The sequence below is a fragment of the Diuraphis noxia genome, unplaced genomic scaffold, assembly GCF_037042655.1.
Source record: "Diuraphis noxia isolate RWA-SAM2 unplaced genomic scaffold, SU_Dnox_SAM2 contig0001, whole genome shotgun sequence".
Classification (NCBI taxonomy): Eukaryota; Metazoa; Arthropoda; class Insecta; order Hemiptera; family Aphididae; genus Diuraphis; species Diuraphis noxia.
The window spans coordinates 40,849,853-40,867,207 of NW_028301711.1; the positions used below are offsets into that span (position 1 = coordinate 40,849,853).

The following is a 17,355-nucleotide window of genomic DNA, read 5'->3' on the forward strand; positions in this document are numbered from 1 at the left end:
AATTTAAAAAAATCATAGCCATTTTTTATATATTTCCTTGTAACAGCGTAACACCCTTGCATTAAGAACACTATTTTCTAAAATTTTAAAGCTTATGGGAGATCTAAACTTGACCAACCCTTGTATACGCCCCCGGTGTTGTGTACTATTTTTTCATAGTATTGTAGATTATACATACACTATGTAGGCAGAATCAATGTTATTAGATACCCCATGAACGTTAGGCTGGCATCAAATTGGTTCCCAATCCTAAATCTCACATTCCTAATTGGTTTCCATTTGAAAAAGGTGTTTTATTAAGTTTGAGTCGAATTGGTTCCCATTTAATTACGCATATTTTCCTTCTCAATTTTATAGGCTTAGGGCTATCAACTTCAAAGTAGGAATCAATTAAAAAGTGCGTTAATGAGTGTTAAAAAATATATAATACACAATTTAAAATCGACGAAGTCAATTAGTCATCACTCAGGTTAGGTGAAGGTACAAAATAAAATATAATAATTACAATTTAAAGCCGTTGATTGGCAAATTTAAAGCAAATTTTCTTTAAATATTAAATTCGTGAAAGCTTCTCTACAATAATATACTCAACTGTACAGTTCCCTAGGTATTAGTAGGTATTAGTTATTATTATTTTTTTTTTTTTTTTGGTATAGTAAGTTATGGTTAAGTACCTATAGGTATATCGATCATTATCTTAATCGACCGGGGTATTGTCAGCAATAATTTGCTAAAATTCCAATACAACAATCTATTTACATAATTGTATGTATTGCATGTAGAGACTGTAGAGTGTAGTTACATTTATATTTTATAGTATCCATAGTTTATATTTTGTATTAATTATTAAAAATTAAAAATTAAAATTTTAACTATTTTACCTAAACACAAACGGGAACCAATTCGGGTCAACTTAATAAAATACCTTTTTCAAATGGGAACCAACTAGCACTAGGCTACTACCGAACATTAACCCAACATTCATATCATCACCAATGCGCAAGATATATTATTACGTTGGTACCTAACTAGTTCCATCTCATTATAATCTTCAAGGATAATAATTGTTGTTTATACAATGGCATAAAAATTAAAAATGAAAACTGTTACAAAAAGTTACTCTCTTATATATAAAATGGATAATATTAAAAAAAATATAGATGTATGAGTTTTATTTAAATATATTAAGGTATGTCATGAATAATATCTCACTTCTATATTTATGTGCATAAACAATTAAATTTATTTAGAATATTATTTTTTAAATATTTTAAAAATTTATATCGAGAATTAATGATAATAAATAGTAATATAAAATACCTATGTTTTATTAATGAGATTTAAAAAAGTGCTGTGGTTTTAACCATGAATAGCAGTGGGTAGATATGATAATTTTAGTAAATTAAAATAGATAGATGATTATCTCGAAAAATCTTAAAATAATAAATTAATAAAAAAAATATTAGACACACATTTTTATTAAAGTAAATATAGCCAATATAGGTATACAAATATATATAGTTATACATTTACCAATACATTTTTTTGTAAGAATTAATAATATAATAAAAAGCTTTTATAGCCGTAGTAGGTTGATTTAATAAGTAATAATTAATAATGTTGTTGTTAATATATAAATGTTATAATTTTTTATCAAGTTAAATGAAACAGATAACAGATTTTTAACAAGCTAAAAACAATTATCACACAGTAGAATTTATTTATTTCATGCCTCACGCATACTGCTTATCATGGAAGTTAGTGGCGGCAGATTATATAATATAGATAGATAAGTACAACGTTATTGTTGTACTAAATGTCTCATGTATCTTAATTTATTAAAAACAATTAATTAAGATCCTGCTATCATTTATTAAATTAAATTAAATCAATAGGTAATTAAAGCATATCTTGCAGTTAAGACAAATTAACTAACATAATATATCTTAACAATATTATATAATATGCTTAATGAATACATGATAACTATAAAATAGATGATTAATATAATATGACCACATTATTGTAAAAAAAAACATAAAATACAAATAAAATATAAACTAACGATGTAGATGTCTATTTCAATACATACTTACTACCTATTATAATTCATTTTTAGCTCATTGGACACTTTAAATCCCAAATTGATATAAGTTCCGATTGTTATTTATAATAATAATTGATACCTCTTTTAAATTTGAATATTGAAATATAAGTAAGTGAATTTTTCAAAATAATCATGTACTCATTACTGATTAGGCTTTTGTTCTTTATATTTTTAATAATTTTACAACTTCCTTAAAATTGCTGTGATTACAATAAAAATTAAAGTAGATTTTTTATATTATTTTGGTATCATATATTAAAAAAACATCAAAAAATAATTAAAAATAATTATATAATTAACTATGTGAAGTCAGTTTTACGAAAAATTATTCAAGTAGGTATCTTACTTTGGAGTAGGTACCTGCCTAACTTAAAATTTCATTTATTCACTTTGACATAAAATTATTTTAGTATATAGAACGCTATAAATATAAGTTTCCTAAATATAAATGCAATAATCCCTTAAAGAGTATCCAATTAATGTGCGATTGAAACAGTATAATTATTATTACATTATTATAATATAATATACAAATATCGAATAACCGGAAATACCGTAGATAATAGTAGTAAACAAATACCAAATATCGGCATAAACATTTTAAATACCACCAGCCTCTAGATAAACCAATTTCTAAGAGCGGTTAAAAATAATTATCTAATCAACATTATATAAACCAACTTTTTTAAAATAATTTTAGATATAAACCATTCATTATGGAGAGGTTAGAACCTCTCCCCCACCCAAAAAAAAAAGAAAACCCTACCCTATACACGCCATGCCACCAGCCCAACTATAAATACATATTGGAAATTGACAAATTATCTATAATCATGTTGACTTTATTAAAATTAAGAGTTGGGTCCAAAGGATAATAGAAAAACACTATTATCATGATATTGTAAAATGCAAATAAGAGATTATCACTATGAAGACGTTATTATGATAATTCTATTATAGCGTTACATGAGTCATATATGTATTAAATATGTAGCTACCTAAGCGACAAACTTTTTATTATTAATTATTTTATGAGATTATTATTGTAGTGTGTTATAATACTATGTTATATAGATATCTAATTGTTTGCTTAATAAACTCAAAAATCAATTAATACATATTTATATATGATAGGTTAGGTAAATAGGAACCTTATATCTAACAATATAACATAACTGTTTATAAACATTGGTTTTTCTTAGGTTTTTATCAACGATCCCGTCATTACAAAACATATGTATATACCACTGGTTAGATTTTATAATAATTTATTAATATAGGGAAAGGAGAAGGTTTACCTACCTAACTATAGTTCATTATAATCGTAAATGTTTTAATAAAACTAAAAAAAATAATAATAACTAATTTAAAAACCAGCATGATAATGATCACTGGTTAAATAATATCTAATAATAAAATAAAATCATTATGAAAAGATGGAATGACTTAATTTATTAAGGAGCAGAAGAGTTACGTGGTTGAGTCATGGATTCATTTGAGGTTTCTTCCTCGGCACCAACAACGTAACTCATTAAAGGGTTTACACCTCTAGTGCTTACAACAGTATCATGTAAATTCATTCTGAACATTTCTGATTCCTCAACAATCATGTCTTCATCGATATCATCATCCTCTTCGTCCTCTTCGTCCGACTCGAGGAATTGCAATGGCGAGTCAGCCTCGATTAGCTCTTCCAAACTCAATAATGCGGCGAGATCTATGCCATTAAATCTATTGCTCGATCGTGGTTTATCGACTAAAATATAAATATTATGTTTTTAATTATTATTGAACCGTTTAGATAAAGTAGGTACTGCGATATGTATTTACTTTTCATCTTGCTGCGGTCTTTTATGGCAAGCCCACGCTTATGTTTAATTTCTTTCGGCAATTGTTCAACAATCTTTTCTATGAAGGTATCCAAAGTCAAACAATATGATTTTGATTTAATATGCACACGACAAATTGGACATTTTTTGACACGCTTTGTCCAAACGTGGATGCATGATTCGCAAAATGTGTGTGAACAGTTAAGTACTGTTGGCTAAAAAATAAATATTATTTTTTATTTAATGAGTCTTAACAAGCTTAAAAGTATCATTCTGTAATATTGACATACCTTTGTAATTTAAATAAAAACTAGGTAATTGCTAACTTTTACTGCAGCTAGTATAAAGATGTATACGATTTATATGTATATTTTAAATATATATTACATTACCTCAAACATAAAATCAAAATTCCTAAACCATTTAATTTTTATTTAAAATATACTGTACAGCTTAGCCGTTTAGGTATTACGTTTAGTATTACGAATTTACTGTTTTGTTGATAGTTTTTTTATTGCCATTATAAATTACAACCGTAGTTTCTTAATAATAAAATACCGAGTAAAAACCAAACTAAGTTATTACCTAGGTATCAATTATTATTATATTCATTGTTCAGTTTTCAAAAATGTAGCAATGGAAGTTAAACTTTGATTAAACTGTTTAATGCTGATACAGTGATACCTATAAGTTAGGATCTACTAATTTACGGTTACATATTAACTCCTTGGTTATATTTATCGTTAAATCAATATATGTATTATTATAAAACTTATTAAATAGTTGCTGATAATTATTATAGCATAGTAGGTACCTTAATAAAGATTTCAAAACAGATATTGCACTGTAAGTCATTGTCAATAGCACACCGTATAATATTATTCCATGGAGAATTATCATTTTCAGTACTTCCTTTCTTCTTTTTTTTATGAAGTGCATGTAATTTACTTGCAGCCTTTTTAACGCTTTTGCCGTTTCCTTTTTTCATTGCCACTGAAAGATCGGTCGCCACCTTTTCTATTTCCATTTCAGAATCGTCGGACTGTTTTAATATTGGTCTAAATCAATACAATTTCATAAAATATTAAAACAACATCAATAAACAAATAAATTAAAAATAAAAGAGAATACTTCATGGATGCTTCAAGAAGAAGTTGAAGTCCTTGTGCTTGTACTGGAGTAGATTTGCCACTAGTACTAGCACTGGTACTGGCACTGGTATTGATACTGGCACTGGCACTGGCACTGGTACTGGTACTAGTTGTTGAACTAGTACTTGTACTGGTATTAGTTTCTGGAGATGTAATTGAATGACTTTCTTCGTAATAAGATTCCGCTAAAAGGGAAAATAATAAAATTAGTTTCTGCTTTTTAGTAATAATTTGATACCTATATATATTATCTAAATCCAAAATCTATTCATTAATCATAATTCCATTTTTAAAAATAATTCTCTCATAGTCAGTCAGTTAGTTATAGGCTTTTTGATATATTCCTAGCGCTAACTAAATACTAATTAATGCTACCTTTCAATATTTACATTTGTTTATATAAATTACTGATGACATCATAAAAATATACCTTTTAATTATTTTTGGTCTTTTAAATAGGTATTGTGATAATATATGATTTAGTGTCTTATAAGCTAAAATATAATTTTCATTCTGTCAGAATTTTTACTTAAAATATACCTACTAATATACCATATTTTTTTATCCATATGCTAATAGCGGCTATAGGTGACTAAATTATAATCGTATGATGATGCGATAGCGATTTTGTCTGTTATTGTTAACCCTAATAAAATAAATTACGCTGAATCTTATAAGAAATTGACTTATAATTTCTTAAACTTCGCGTATGATAATACGTGAATATTATTCACACTCAATGGCGTCCTGCAAACACACACACACGCACGCACTGTCCTGTTACTCTTGACTTTTTTTCACTTGTGATTTTTGCAGTATTAAATTAATTAATAAAATAATGTAAAATATTTACTTGCAGCTGCTGCAAGTGCTTGAGTCTTCGGCGATCGGTGGTTCAAGTCATGAGAGTTCCAACACCTGCTGCCGAACCGGCAAACGCCTCGCAAGTAATACATGCAGATTTCCGAGTATTGCATCATCATGGTTGGTAAATATTATTTAGACGGTTTAAAATCTAATCGATACCTAGTAATAAATATTATTTAGTCATGAGTTAAACTATAGAAGTCTAACAATCGCCGGTCGGCTAGACGAATATTTTACAATATTTATGTTACCATTTATAGCATTACCTGAATTATAAGACAACGGGAACGCGCGCGCGAAAATCCAAAGTACTACCGGCTTTGTCTGGGGAATGTTCCAAATTGGTGGACTCGAATAAGTGCCACCGATCCCGAGATGTCCCCCGCGTCTTTCTCTCGCCACCTTTATTCAACAGTGTTACCACAATCATTCAACCCCTCCCCACCGCTTACATTTCGACCATGCACCCCTATAGCTGTCACTCTCACTCCTGTGGGTTTCGATTACAGTTGCGGGAAGAGCGCTGTACTCGCATGGGGTGGTGTGCGACGTGGTGTATAGCGACTGTTGTGTGGATCGGTGGGAGGATTCGGGGAATCGATCGTTTTTTGGGTCGGACGAAGTGCGCAAACGCGGTGGATAACGATCGGTGCCGAATCCGGAACCTGCACACTACCCTGCAATATAATACACAGCAAAATATAATATTATATTTACAACCGCGTATAGTTCGCATTAAAATATAAATACGTAGGTACCTAAAGGCACGTTTAAAATAGTATTAAAGTGATCTTCGAAGACCGCCAAACATAATATTTCTAAAATACAGTGTAGGTACACGCATAGACATACCTATATCCACGAGTGTGTAGGTATATTATTGTAAATTAAAATCTTAATAATCAGTGTACTGCACACATTACGGTTTTCCAGAGATATCTTTAGGTGCCTACACTGGAGCTTGGAAGCAGTATAGCATTAACGATCCACAAGGTGTACATTAGAAAAGATATTATACGATCGTAGATCTTTCTGTTTCACGCTTTTTGATTTATTGAAATCGAAATGCAGCATATAAACAGCCTGTATCTACCTGATATTAGTTACGTAGTTTGTACAAGGTGAATGGTTATACGGAAGTATAATACATCATTTACTATACGTATTTTTTCTATATAATTGTTAAAGTAATATGCGATGTTTAGTACTTAACAATTTATAATATATTATAACCAGGCGATCGACCCAATATAGCTTTGCGGACGATTTTTTCACTGCAGTAAGTTGTTGTCTTATTGCGTAGGTACACGAATAAAATGTATAATACTATTATAATAAGTTCATAGGTAGGTAGATATTTTATTTTGAACAATATTATGATATGTATTTTTGTGTGACATTTTTACAAGTGAAGTTTTAAGGTACCTATACTAAATTATATTATTATCTATAATTACATTACATACTTATGTATTAGACATTATAAATTATAATATAATTGTGTATAATGTGTATAATAATGTATATTTAATGTGTGTACAATAGATATGTAGGATTTTAGTATTATAATACAGTACCTAGTAATATAGCATTGTAGCCATATAAAGGAATAGGATACTATAATATAATAGGGTAGGTACCTATATAAGAGTTCATTATGTTACCTATTGGTACCAATATTTTAAATTATTCCTTAATCAAAAAACAAAAACCTTTCTAACATTATTTGAATATTCAGGAATGTTGACGGATTCTCTTTCTTTTTAAAAGAAATGTAGGTCATCTGGCGTATATTGTAGGTACAATGTATAATGCTACAGGTTACACAACATAATTTTATAAATAATGTTCATTATGTAGGAAGATTGTATAGAAACCTACTCTGTACTCTGTAATATATCGAATTTGAGGATGTAAAAATATGGGTGGCAGTATTGTGCTAAAAATTTCCCACCCGTTCCCGGTTTTTTGAACGGAAAAAAAAAGGATGTAAAAATATATATCACTCGCATTTTATGTACAGCTCTGCCTGTTGGGAGGCGTTGACTTAAAATATATGATGTCGGTAGGATATAATGATTATCTTGATTAAAAACATATGCGACTGAAGTTGTGTAGTACTTTTATTAAAACTTAGTTTCAGTGAAAAACGAAAAACGAAAAACGAAAGTATAAAATTATATTTTCTTCTTCAATCATTTTATATTTACCGGAAAAAAAAAAAATAAAATTCGTAAATTGGCTTAATACTTTCCAAGGATTTTAAGAAATGTAAAATAATGTTAGATTTGATTATAAATTGGCAGGATACAAATTTATGTAACTTACACACTAGTAAATAATTTTTATACTAATATGATTAGGTACCCTACAGGACTGTAGGCGTGTACATGTACACACATAGTTTATTTACCTATACCTACTCTCACAAATATATTTAGAGACATTTATAGTAAAATAATTTAGATAAGTCTGTATATTATATTATTTAATTATATATATAATATATGTTTTAATAATTATAGTTATAATCAACATTGGATTTTCACTAGGTTTCTCATTTAGCGATTTTCTTATTTTGGTTTAATTAAAAAAAAAAATGACCGCAGATACTTGCAATTTTCATTGAAAATCATTCATTTGATTTTCATTTTTCTATGCTTGATAAAATTTTCAAAATATTTTGATTTGTTTTGAGCTGATTATTGATATTTTAATTTTTCAACTTTTTTAGTTTTTTTTATAAATATCTATAAAAAAATATTTGTTGGGTAGAAAAGCTTAAAAATTTAATTCAAGACACCTAACATATTGTTACAATAGCAGTTGAAAAACATTAAAAATACATAGGCACGATTTTTTTTTTTAATTTTGACTAACTACGTAAAAATTAGGCAATGTTCAAATTATCTTAGATAGAAATTCATAAAAGATTTTCTTTTTAAATCTAAAATTTGAAAATATAATAAAAGATTCCTTATAAGTTTGTCTACCTTTATCAAAAAAAATAATGTTTACCAGAAAGTCAAATTAAATTTTTATGAGTGTTTAAAATTAATTAAACGACAAAAAAAAAATGGCCTCCGGTCTCCGGAAAGTCAAATATTTTAATAAGTATTAATAATAAGTATTAATAATCTATAATATATCCTAGACAGATAAACCACCTCCACTCAGGATTGTTTTTCATATACAATGATATAATATCATTGAATTCAAATTTAATTCCATCCATTACAGTAACCCACTTGTAACCTACTGTACAGCAGAGCGACATACACGACTTACCCGCTTTTTTTTATAATATACATTTCCAATGATACAGACACTAAACTTTTTGAGTTTTAAAATACTTGTATAATATTGCGTTTTAGTTGAATATAGCGGACAGATTATTGATCTAATAGAGGGCTTGTCAATAACATTCAATAGGAACCTGTGCGACGGCGCTAATGTCACTACGAGCAACTGTAAAACCTTATTGCTTACGACCTTACACTATTTTCTTAAAATTTGGACGAATTCACTCTAGAAATTCTTGGTTATGTAGACTATCTTTTTAACATGACATTAAGACAAAACTTAAAACTTATTTCTTTTTAATCATGCGAAAGCTTAAATAATTCGTTTTTATTTATAAAATTGTATTATTTTAAATACCTACATTTATAGTTACTATTAAAAAAATTATTATTATTTTTTTATTAGCCTCAACAGACTCTTTTTAGCATCCCAATATTCATTATTTAGTAATTTAATTTCTGTGTGTGACTGTGTTAGGGGGCCTTCCTATACATTACAATATGTAAGTTAGGGATACCAAGTTTTACACTACGCCACTGCAGCATGCTGCATACAGCTTTATCTTAGGTTTATATAATTATGCAATTGGTCCGCATTGGAGACTACATATTTATTTATACTCTTTAATCTTACTATCATATTCTAATTCTATATACATTTTATTGAAATATATTTTGTACATTATTTTTACCAAAATGGTAAAATTTAAAAATGTTTACCATGTTCTTAAACAATTATTTTTTTTAAAACTTATTCAAAGTTTTACTTTTTCGGATAAAGTTAAACTTAATTTATAGATAGGTAATCGATATCTTGTGACATACATTATACTGAATTCGTCAAGAAAGTTCGATCCCACCTTAACGACTATAGTCTAGTTTAACAGTGGTGGTCCAACGGGAGGGGGGATTGTGGATAAATCCTCTATGACCTTTTTTTCAACGCACAATATTTGACCACTTCTGAGTTTGAAGGTACAAAACATAAACAATTTGCCCCTTACCTGACTGGTATAGGTATTAGTTTTAGGACCATACTAGTATACTGCCGACTGTTGCTGTATGCCAGCGTTTCCCAACCTTTTTGCTATGGCGACCCATAAATTTAATCTTTATTAGGTACGCGACCCCCCCCCCCTTAAAAAAGTATGCCGTAAATAAATAAGATTTTTACTATAATCCATTTTATCATTGAGTTTTTTACAAAATACCGCGTTTTGTACCGCTCGTTGCTCAACTGCATATTAATATATTATGGATTATGGACAAACGACCGAGACCGATCGCATTGACTAGTCCCTAGTCATTAGCAATACCGATATACATTTACCGATAAGATAAAAAAAATTCCATAATCGTAATAACTTTACGTTCTACAATACTAGTTATTTATAATATTTATCAATTTACGACTAAAATAACTGTAATTGTAACTGCGAGTCGCGACCCATGGTTTTGGAAACGCTGCTGTATGCTATAAATGAGTTCAAAAGATGACTACAAAAAAAAGATTTTGTCTGAATTGTGAACTAGATTTTTTTTTTTTTTTTTGTAATACTCGTCATATTAGCTGTCATAGGTACCTGGGCAATAATATTATTAATGTTCCCTAATCGCAAATAACGACATCCAGCAGCGAGCAGCTAGGTTTATAACAATATAAAGTAATATCATATTTAAGTTAATTTTTATCTTGACTAATATTATATAGTAAACTGATAATAATAGCATAATGTAAATACCAAAACATCAAAATACACCTTTGTCGTCGTTTAAGTTATTCTACCACTATAGACTGAATTGATGCTACAGCCTACAGATAATCCTAAGTCTATACAAAAATAAGGAGTCTTGTCATTTTATATTTTATAAAATACAAAATTATTATTTTAAATTAATATTTAATATCTAAAGGGCTATTCGGCTATAGACAATAATAATATTATTTTAATTTGCATATATAATTATGAATTATTATGCCGAGCCTAAAAAAATGTAAATGTTTTGAGTGTTATCAAAATATTATCACAATCATATTGTAATCTATTATCTGGAAGCATCCGGACAAAGTATAAACAAAAATAGTGCTGATAAGCAAACACAAACGCAAAAAATAAAATTAATATAAAATTTTGTACTGGCAAATACGAAAGAAATTAATTCTTATAATATAATGTCGTTAAATATTACAGGTTCATAATGAATGCACCTAGTCCGGAAGTAGATGTGTTTATTAGTAACTACACGATCGTCGATCCAGACGTATACCATCTGTGGGTGAATGGATATTCCGGTAAACATTACCTACTTGATAATTTTATAATAATTGATAATATACCAGGTATGTGACTAATTAAATGTTACTGAATGGTTTTGTAATTGATTTTTTAAGCATCGGAAGCAGTATCCATTCTGAAACAGTATGGTATACTGGAGGAAATGGGCACTACACTTGACTTGGTTGCATCTGACATATTAGATCATTACAGGACTTATAGTTTACTAGAAAAAATAATCCATTATCCAACAAAGTTAGATCAACAGCTGGCATTTCAAATCGAGCCACAAACAAAACACATATTAGTGGAAAAGTATTTATTATTTTAGTTATATGACAAATATTAGTTTCATAAATTTACACTATATACCTATATATTGCATGTAATATAAATTTCCATCGTGGATACTTATATATCCACCATATATTGTTTTTTTTTCAAATTTTTATAAATTAATCAGTAGTTATCTATTCGTGCTTTTAATATAGAGTTTGTCTAACAATTGGATATAATATTAATTATTGTAACCTATCAATCAATCTACAATTATTTTATTAAGGTATTATGAAATAGATGATATAGTAGTTCGAGAATTTCTTGGAAAAAAATTATCATCAAAACATCGTAAGGATTTGGATGAAGTTAGTGAAAAAACAAGCATCGCTATAAAATCTTGCAGGTTTGTGTTAATTAATCATCAGAAACATAAATGATAAAAACTAAAAATATTTGTTAAAAAAAAAAACAGTACCTAAATGTAATTTTAATTTTAGACGTCAATTTGACAATGTCAAAAGAGTTTTTAAAGCTGTTGAAGAACTTCAAGGTTCTGTTATCCAAAATATTTCTAGCATATTTTTACTATCAGAAGATCTGGCCAAGTAAAAAATTATAAAACTGATGTTTTAATTACTAATTTGCAAGTGTTTAATCAATTGTTATGTTAATATTTTATTAGGAAGTATGGAGTAATTGTTTTCATAGCTTGTATGCGTTTTGAAACGTCAAAACGTAAATTACAAATGTTAACATTTCCTGATTTTTATGAACCAACTATATGTATTATGAACAAGTGGACTTATCCTAAAAGTAGTCCAGAGTTTGGAGACACTGATTTGGATCGAGAGTTTTTGCTTGAATTAAGAGAAGTTAGAGTATTATTAGATAAAGAGAAGGATCACAAACAGTAAATATTATTCACTAAATACAATTTACACAAAATGAATGAATTAAGATGACGCTATACTTGAATGTGTTTTTTCTGTCTTACACACATATAATATAGATTAAACAAGTTTACACAGTCTGAGTAAGACTCGCTCAATTTGGTTGTAGAGTAAAATTACCAATTACAAAATTGAATTGTTATAATATTCTGAGAGCGAAACGGTGCATTTTTTCAATGATTCTTGATATTATATTGTTAATAAATAGCGATAATGTCAGCATTTTAAATGACCTTTAACTTTTCAAAATTTAAATATTTTTTAAAAAACGCATCGTCTTGCCTTTGGGAATATTATCACAATTTAATTTTGTTATGGGTATTTTTACTCTAGAATTAAAATTGAGTAAGTCCAACTCAGACTGCACAAACACTGTTACTCTATGTTGTACGTATGTAAGACGAAGAAAACACACGTGGGTGTGGCGTCCTCTTAATGTTTCTTAAAGAGTATGTAACACTATAAATAAATAACTTGTTATAAATAAATAAATTGTTACATATTCATCACTTCACATTTTCAATTAAAAACTTTATTCTGTTTACTGATAGAATGTGGTTATTTCACGCGTACGACTGGAGCCAAATAAAGGGGATTTGGATGGTTATAGCAGAATAAGAAATGTATTGGATTGTGCGTAACCACATTCTTTCGGCAAATGGAGTATAGAGTAAAATATTTATATTTAATTAAAAAAGTAACATTATTTTATTGTTGTATGTTTAAAAGTTTTAATTTTTTTCTAAATTAAAATTCTAGACTTACAAGAAGCAACTATTGAGCACACTCTTAATTTTACATGGGATAATGGCTATGGTTCTATATTATGTATACTACTAGAGCATAAATCACCTCAATATGCATTCTACCATTAAAAATCAACTAATGTTGATATTTTATTTAAATTTAATTAATATAAAAGAATAATTTTAAATCCATATCATTTTTAATATTGCCACTAAAATATATTTTCATTAAAATTTAGTGACATATGACTTGGTCAATTCACTCTAATTTCACAAAACTAAACGTGATCTTCTTAGCGTAAGATTAGTTATGATACACTCTTGTAAGATGGAGACAACACATGTGAGGATAACGGATAACGTCCTCTTAAAACATCAAAAAGTCATAATATAAAAAATTTTGTTCTGAAAATATTTCATATTTTCAATCCATGACAACACAAAACAATTAATGTTTTGTTTCCTTAGCATATCATTTGATCAACCAAAATAAATATGAAAACCATACGAATTTATGTCATAATTTATTATATCTAAATCTCTTCGATTCATTAAATCTATAAGTTTACTTTTCAAATTTAAATTATAAGTTATAACATACAATAAAACCGATAAAAGATTATTTATATCCTATTTTTCTTTTTTCTAATTCTTTACTTGCAGATTGTAGTGAAAGAATACAGTAAATGATATTTGAACATGGTCATTAGTTTTGATATTGAGAACTGATATAGTGTTTAACATAAAAAAAAAGAACTTGTTTTTATTTGATACTAATTTTCTTCTAATTAATAGGTTTTTGAAAATTTGTTTCTTTTTATATTAAAATTATTGTTTTTAATCTGTCTTTTTAGTATTGTATGTCAAAAATTAAAGCCAGAGTTTCTTGAAAAAACATATAATAGTATGGAAGTTAATTTTCGTATGCTGAGTAGAGCTATAATAGGAATAGCCTATAATCTTCACCACAATAGAGACCTAAGGTAATTTTCAAAATTAAACTTTAGTTTACATTAAATGTTTATGATCAGTTATTATATATTTTTAAAATTTTACTATAGAGGATTTTTCCTGGAAGTAGTAGAAAAAATTGTTGATCCATGGAGAATACTTGGTTGGAACAAAATAGATGTTATGAATTTCCTTAAAGTATATGTCAACTGTGCAATAGAATTAGATATATTCCAGTAAGTAAAATATTTTGAACTTAGCTGAATATTTCATCTACAAAACCACTGTAAAAAGTATTGTATATAATTGAAATACAGTACAACTCGCTTAAGACGCTCTTTAAGGGACCAGCTCTCTAGAATGTCTTAAGCGGGAAAGCGTCTTATGCGGGAATGAAACAAAATGATGTGGTTGAAATATTGAGTTTATTTTTTTATTATTAAACATAATTTAATGAGAAATACACTTATAAATTAATTATAATTACAATATACATACATACTTATATTTTTGAGCTACTGAATTTAATTTAAAAAAATATTATTATTACACTATTACTTTTTCAAAATGTTGAGTTTGTCCGAAATCGATAGCGCTTTATGTTTTATACCACTAGCCATAACGAAATTACGGTTATACACATGCGAACGAACAGCACTTATTAAATCTCATAACACGATGAAATACAGTGAAACTGTTGTTATAAGTAATGATAAAATAGGTATAGCGATAAAATAAAACGATAAGAACACGTATAATACTAAAAATTCTATTTTTATTTTCACAAAACTACTAAAATTTATTGTAATCTGCTGAAAAAAAGAGCGTTTCACCCGATTAGACAGAGAAAAACTGAGCGTCTTAACAGGTGATTTTTACATTGACTAGTATAGGAAATGTCTAAGGACCGACTAAAAACAGCGTCTTATGTGGGAAAGCGTCTTAAGCGAGAGCGTCTTAAGCAAGTTTTACTGTATAAGATTATATTATTATGGGTGGATTTATTTGACACTTTATGATATGTATGAATATTTATTTTATATTTACTATTTTACCTATGCTTCAAATCGTATTTAGACACTGTGAGTTAAAACTAGGGAACAGATTTATATGTAATAAAAATATAGAAAAATGTACATATTTATGGAAGTATAATTTATAAAATATGTAATAAAAACATCCAAATATGTGGGGGAAAAAATTAATTTAAAAAAAATACAATTATAATTATTAAATTATCAAAATGATTTGTTGCGTTACAATTTCTTTTAAATTGTAGAGTGTTAAATATCATCTATTAGGTCTCAAAATATTTTTAAAAAGGTTAAATGATCATTCCATATCAACCGATGTAAATGGAGCATATTTTAAGTGCATAATATCATAAGGCGATAATATTGGCAATATATTCGACCTATTGGTCTGCTTACGAGTTTTAATTTGTGTAGGTACGTATAATTACGATTACAGCCAAACACTAACTATAAAAATATATTGCTACTGCCTGTCATCAATTGTCAATCGTATATACCTAAATGAATTCTATATTAAGATATCTATTATATGATATATTAAGATTATAAGATAATGAGTATAAAACTAATGATAACTACAAAATATCAACAATATACTGATTAATGACTATTTTTGTCTACTGCAATATATAGCTTGAGAATGCACGAATGATAAAATAATAAAATATGATTAAAAATATTTAAAAATTAGTGAAATATGTAAAAATATGTAAGATAAAAGCAGCATCATTTTAATAGGAATGATTTATATCATGAACATTTCTTATCGAATCTTAAATATACTGTTACATATAAATCCATTCCCTAGTTGTAACTATTAAAATTAAACTTTGTTTAGAGATGCAGAAGTGAAGAAAGCTTGGGAACGGTATATGGATGTAATAACAACCAGTGTCAAACAACTCTACTAAAATACCTGATACAGTAGTACTATATTTGTAATACATTTGAAGAAAATTAAAAAAAAAAATTGTTTGTTTCATAGTATAGACTGCTGAGATAGTAATTTATAATATTACGTCAGATATTTTTTAACCTGTGTCCTTATAAACAATGTGACTGTATTTAATATATATATATAATATTTGTTTTAGAAAAAGTTAACTATTTTTATAAGAATAAGCACATTAAACACGCCAAAATATTTGTTTTATGTTAATCGTATATGAGAGCATAAGCGTGCGCACGGGGGAGGCAGGGGAGGCGGTTGCCTCCCCTGCGAGATTTTCTTCTACACCAAAATATAATATTATACCTACCAATTGGAGAAAATCGGGTGGGGGGATTGGAGTCTGTACCTCCTTAGCTAAAGTATTGCCTCCCCTGCCAAGAATACCTACGCACGCTTAAGTATGAGAGTTTTTTTGATTGTGTATGTTATATTATTTAACTTTTGTTTTACTTAATGCTTTCATCTAAAATCTAGTAGTTATACTTGTATTGTATAAATTCACTAAAACTGTAGATTAAATTGTTATGCTAGTCTTCAGTGTAATGCGTCTGTATAATATACAATTAATATGTATATTATAGTTTCAATAAATTGTTTTGAAAATTACAAAATATTATAGTATTTAGACTTACACTTTTTGTAAATATATACGTTTTAAATCAAAACTTTGAATCACTTCTTTTATTTATTTATACCTAGAGTATTAATGGTTAACCATAATTTATTTGGTTTTAGAAGGTAATGAATTATTTTATCAATATCTGAACATCATGAACATTCAATTTAAGTTAATGTATATACCTACAATTAATTTATGTATGAATTTAAAAAAAATACATGATAAATTCAAAACATTACAATGTTGAGTTATAATTTAATTAACGTCACATATACATTGTTGAAATATCATA

At 27.6% G+C, this 17,355-nt stretch overlaps 2 protein-coding genes across 8 annotated transcripts; one reads left to right on the plus strand and one right to left on the minus strand.

Moving 5' to 3' along the window:
- Positions 1-1,460: 1,460 nt before the first annotated feature.
- On the minus strand, positions 1,461-6,579 carry LOC107161530 (uncharacterized). 2 transcript variants are annotated; one of them, XM_015507965.2, is made up of 6 exons: positions 6,221-6,579; positions 5,941-6,102; positions 5,068-5,272; positions 4,751-4,994; positions 3,938-4,151; positions 1,461-3,863 (listed from the first exon to the last, which is right to left on the minus strand). In XM_015507965.2, the coding sequence occupies exons 2-6, from the start codon at positions 6,068-6,070 to the stop codon at positions 3,562-3,564; spliced, it is 1,095 nt and encodes a 364-aa protein (XP_015363451.1). In that variant the 5' UTR covers positions 6,071-6,102; positions 6,221-6,579; the 3' UTR covers positions 1,461-3,561. The 2 variants fall into 2 exon arrangements, with proteins under 2 accessions (XP_015363451.1, XP_015363450.1); XM_015507964.2 differs by having other exon boundaries at positions 5,941-6,113.
- Positions 5,939-17,109, plus strand: Fibp (acidic fibroblast growth factor intracellular-binding protein). 6 transcript variants are annotated; one of them, XM_015507971.2, is made up of 9 exons: positions 5,939-6,071; positions 11,449-11,549; positions 11,649-11,847; positions 12,095-12,214; positions 12,309-12,416; positions 12,494-12,721; positions 14,362-14,490; positions 14,569-14,694; positions 16,331-17,109. In XM_015507971.2, exons 2-9 carry the CDS (start codon positions 11,456-11,458, stop codon positions 16,401-16,403), a joined length of 1,077 nt encoding a protein of 358 aa, XP_015363457.2. In that variant the 5' UTR covers positions 5,939-6,071; positions 11,449-11,455; the 3' UTR covers positions 16,404-17,109. The 6 variants fall into 6 exon arrangements, with proteins under 6 accessions (XP_015363457.2, XP_015363458.2, XP_015363454.2 ...); XM_015507972.2 differs by lacking the exon at positions 5,939-6,071 and adding an exon at positions 6,649-6,784; XM_015507968.2 differs by lacking the exon at positions 5,939-6,071 and adding an exon at positions 6,676-6,826.
- The last annotated feature ends 246 nt before the right edge of the window (positions 17,110-17,355 follow it).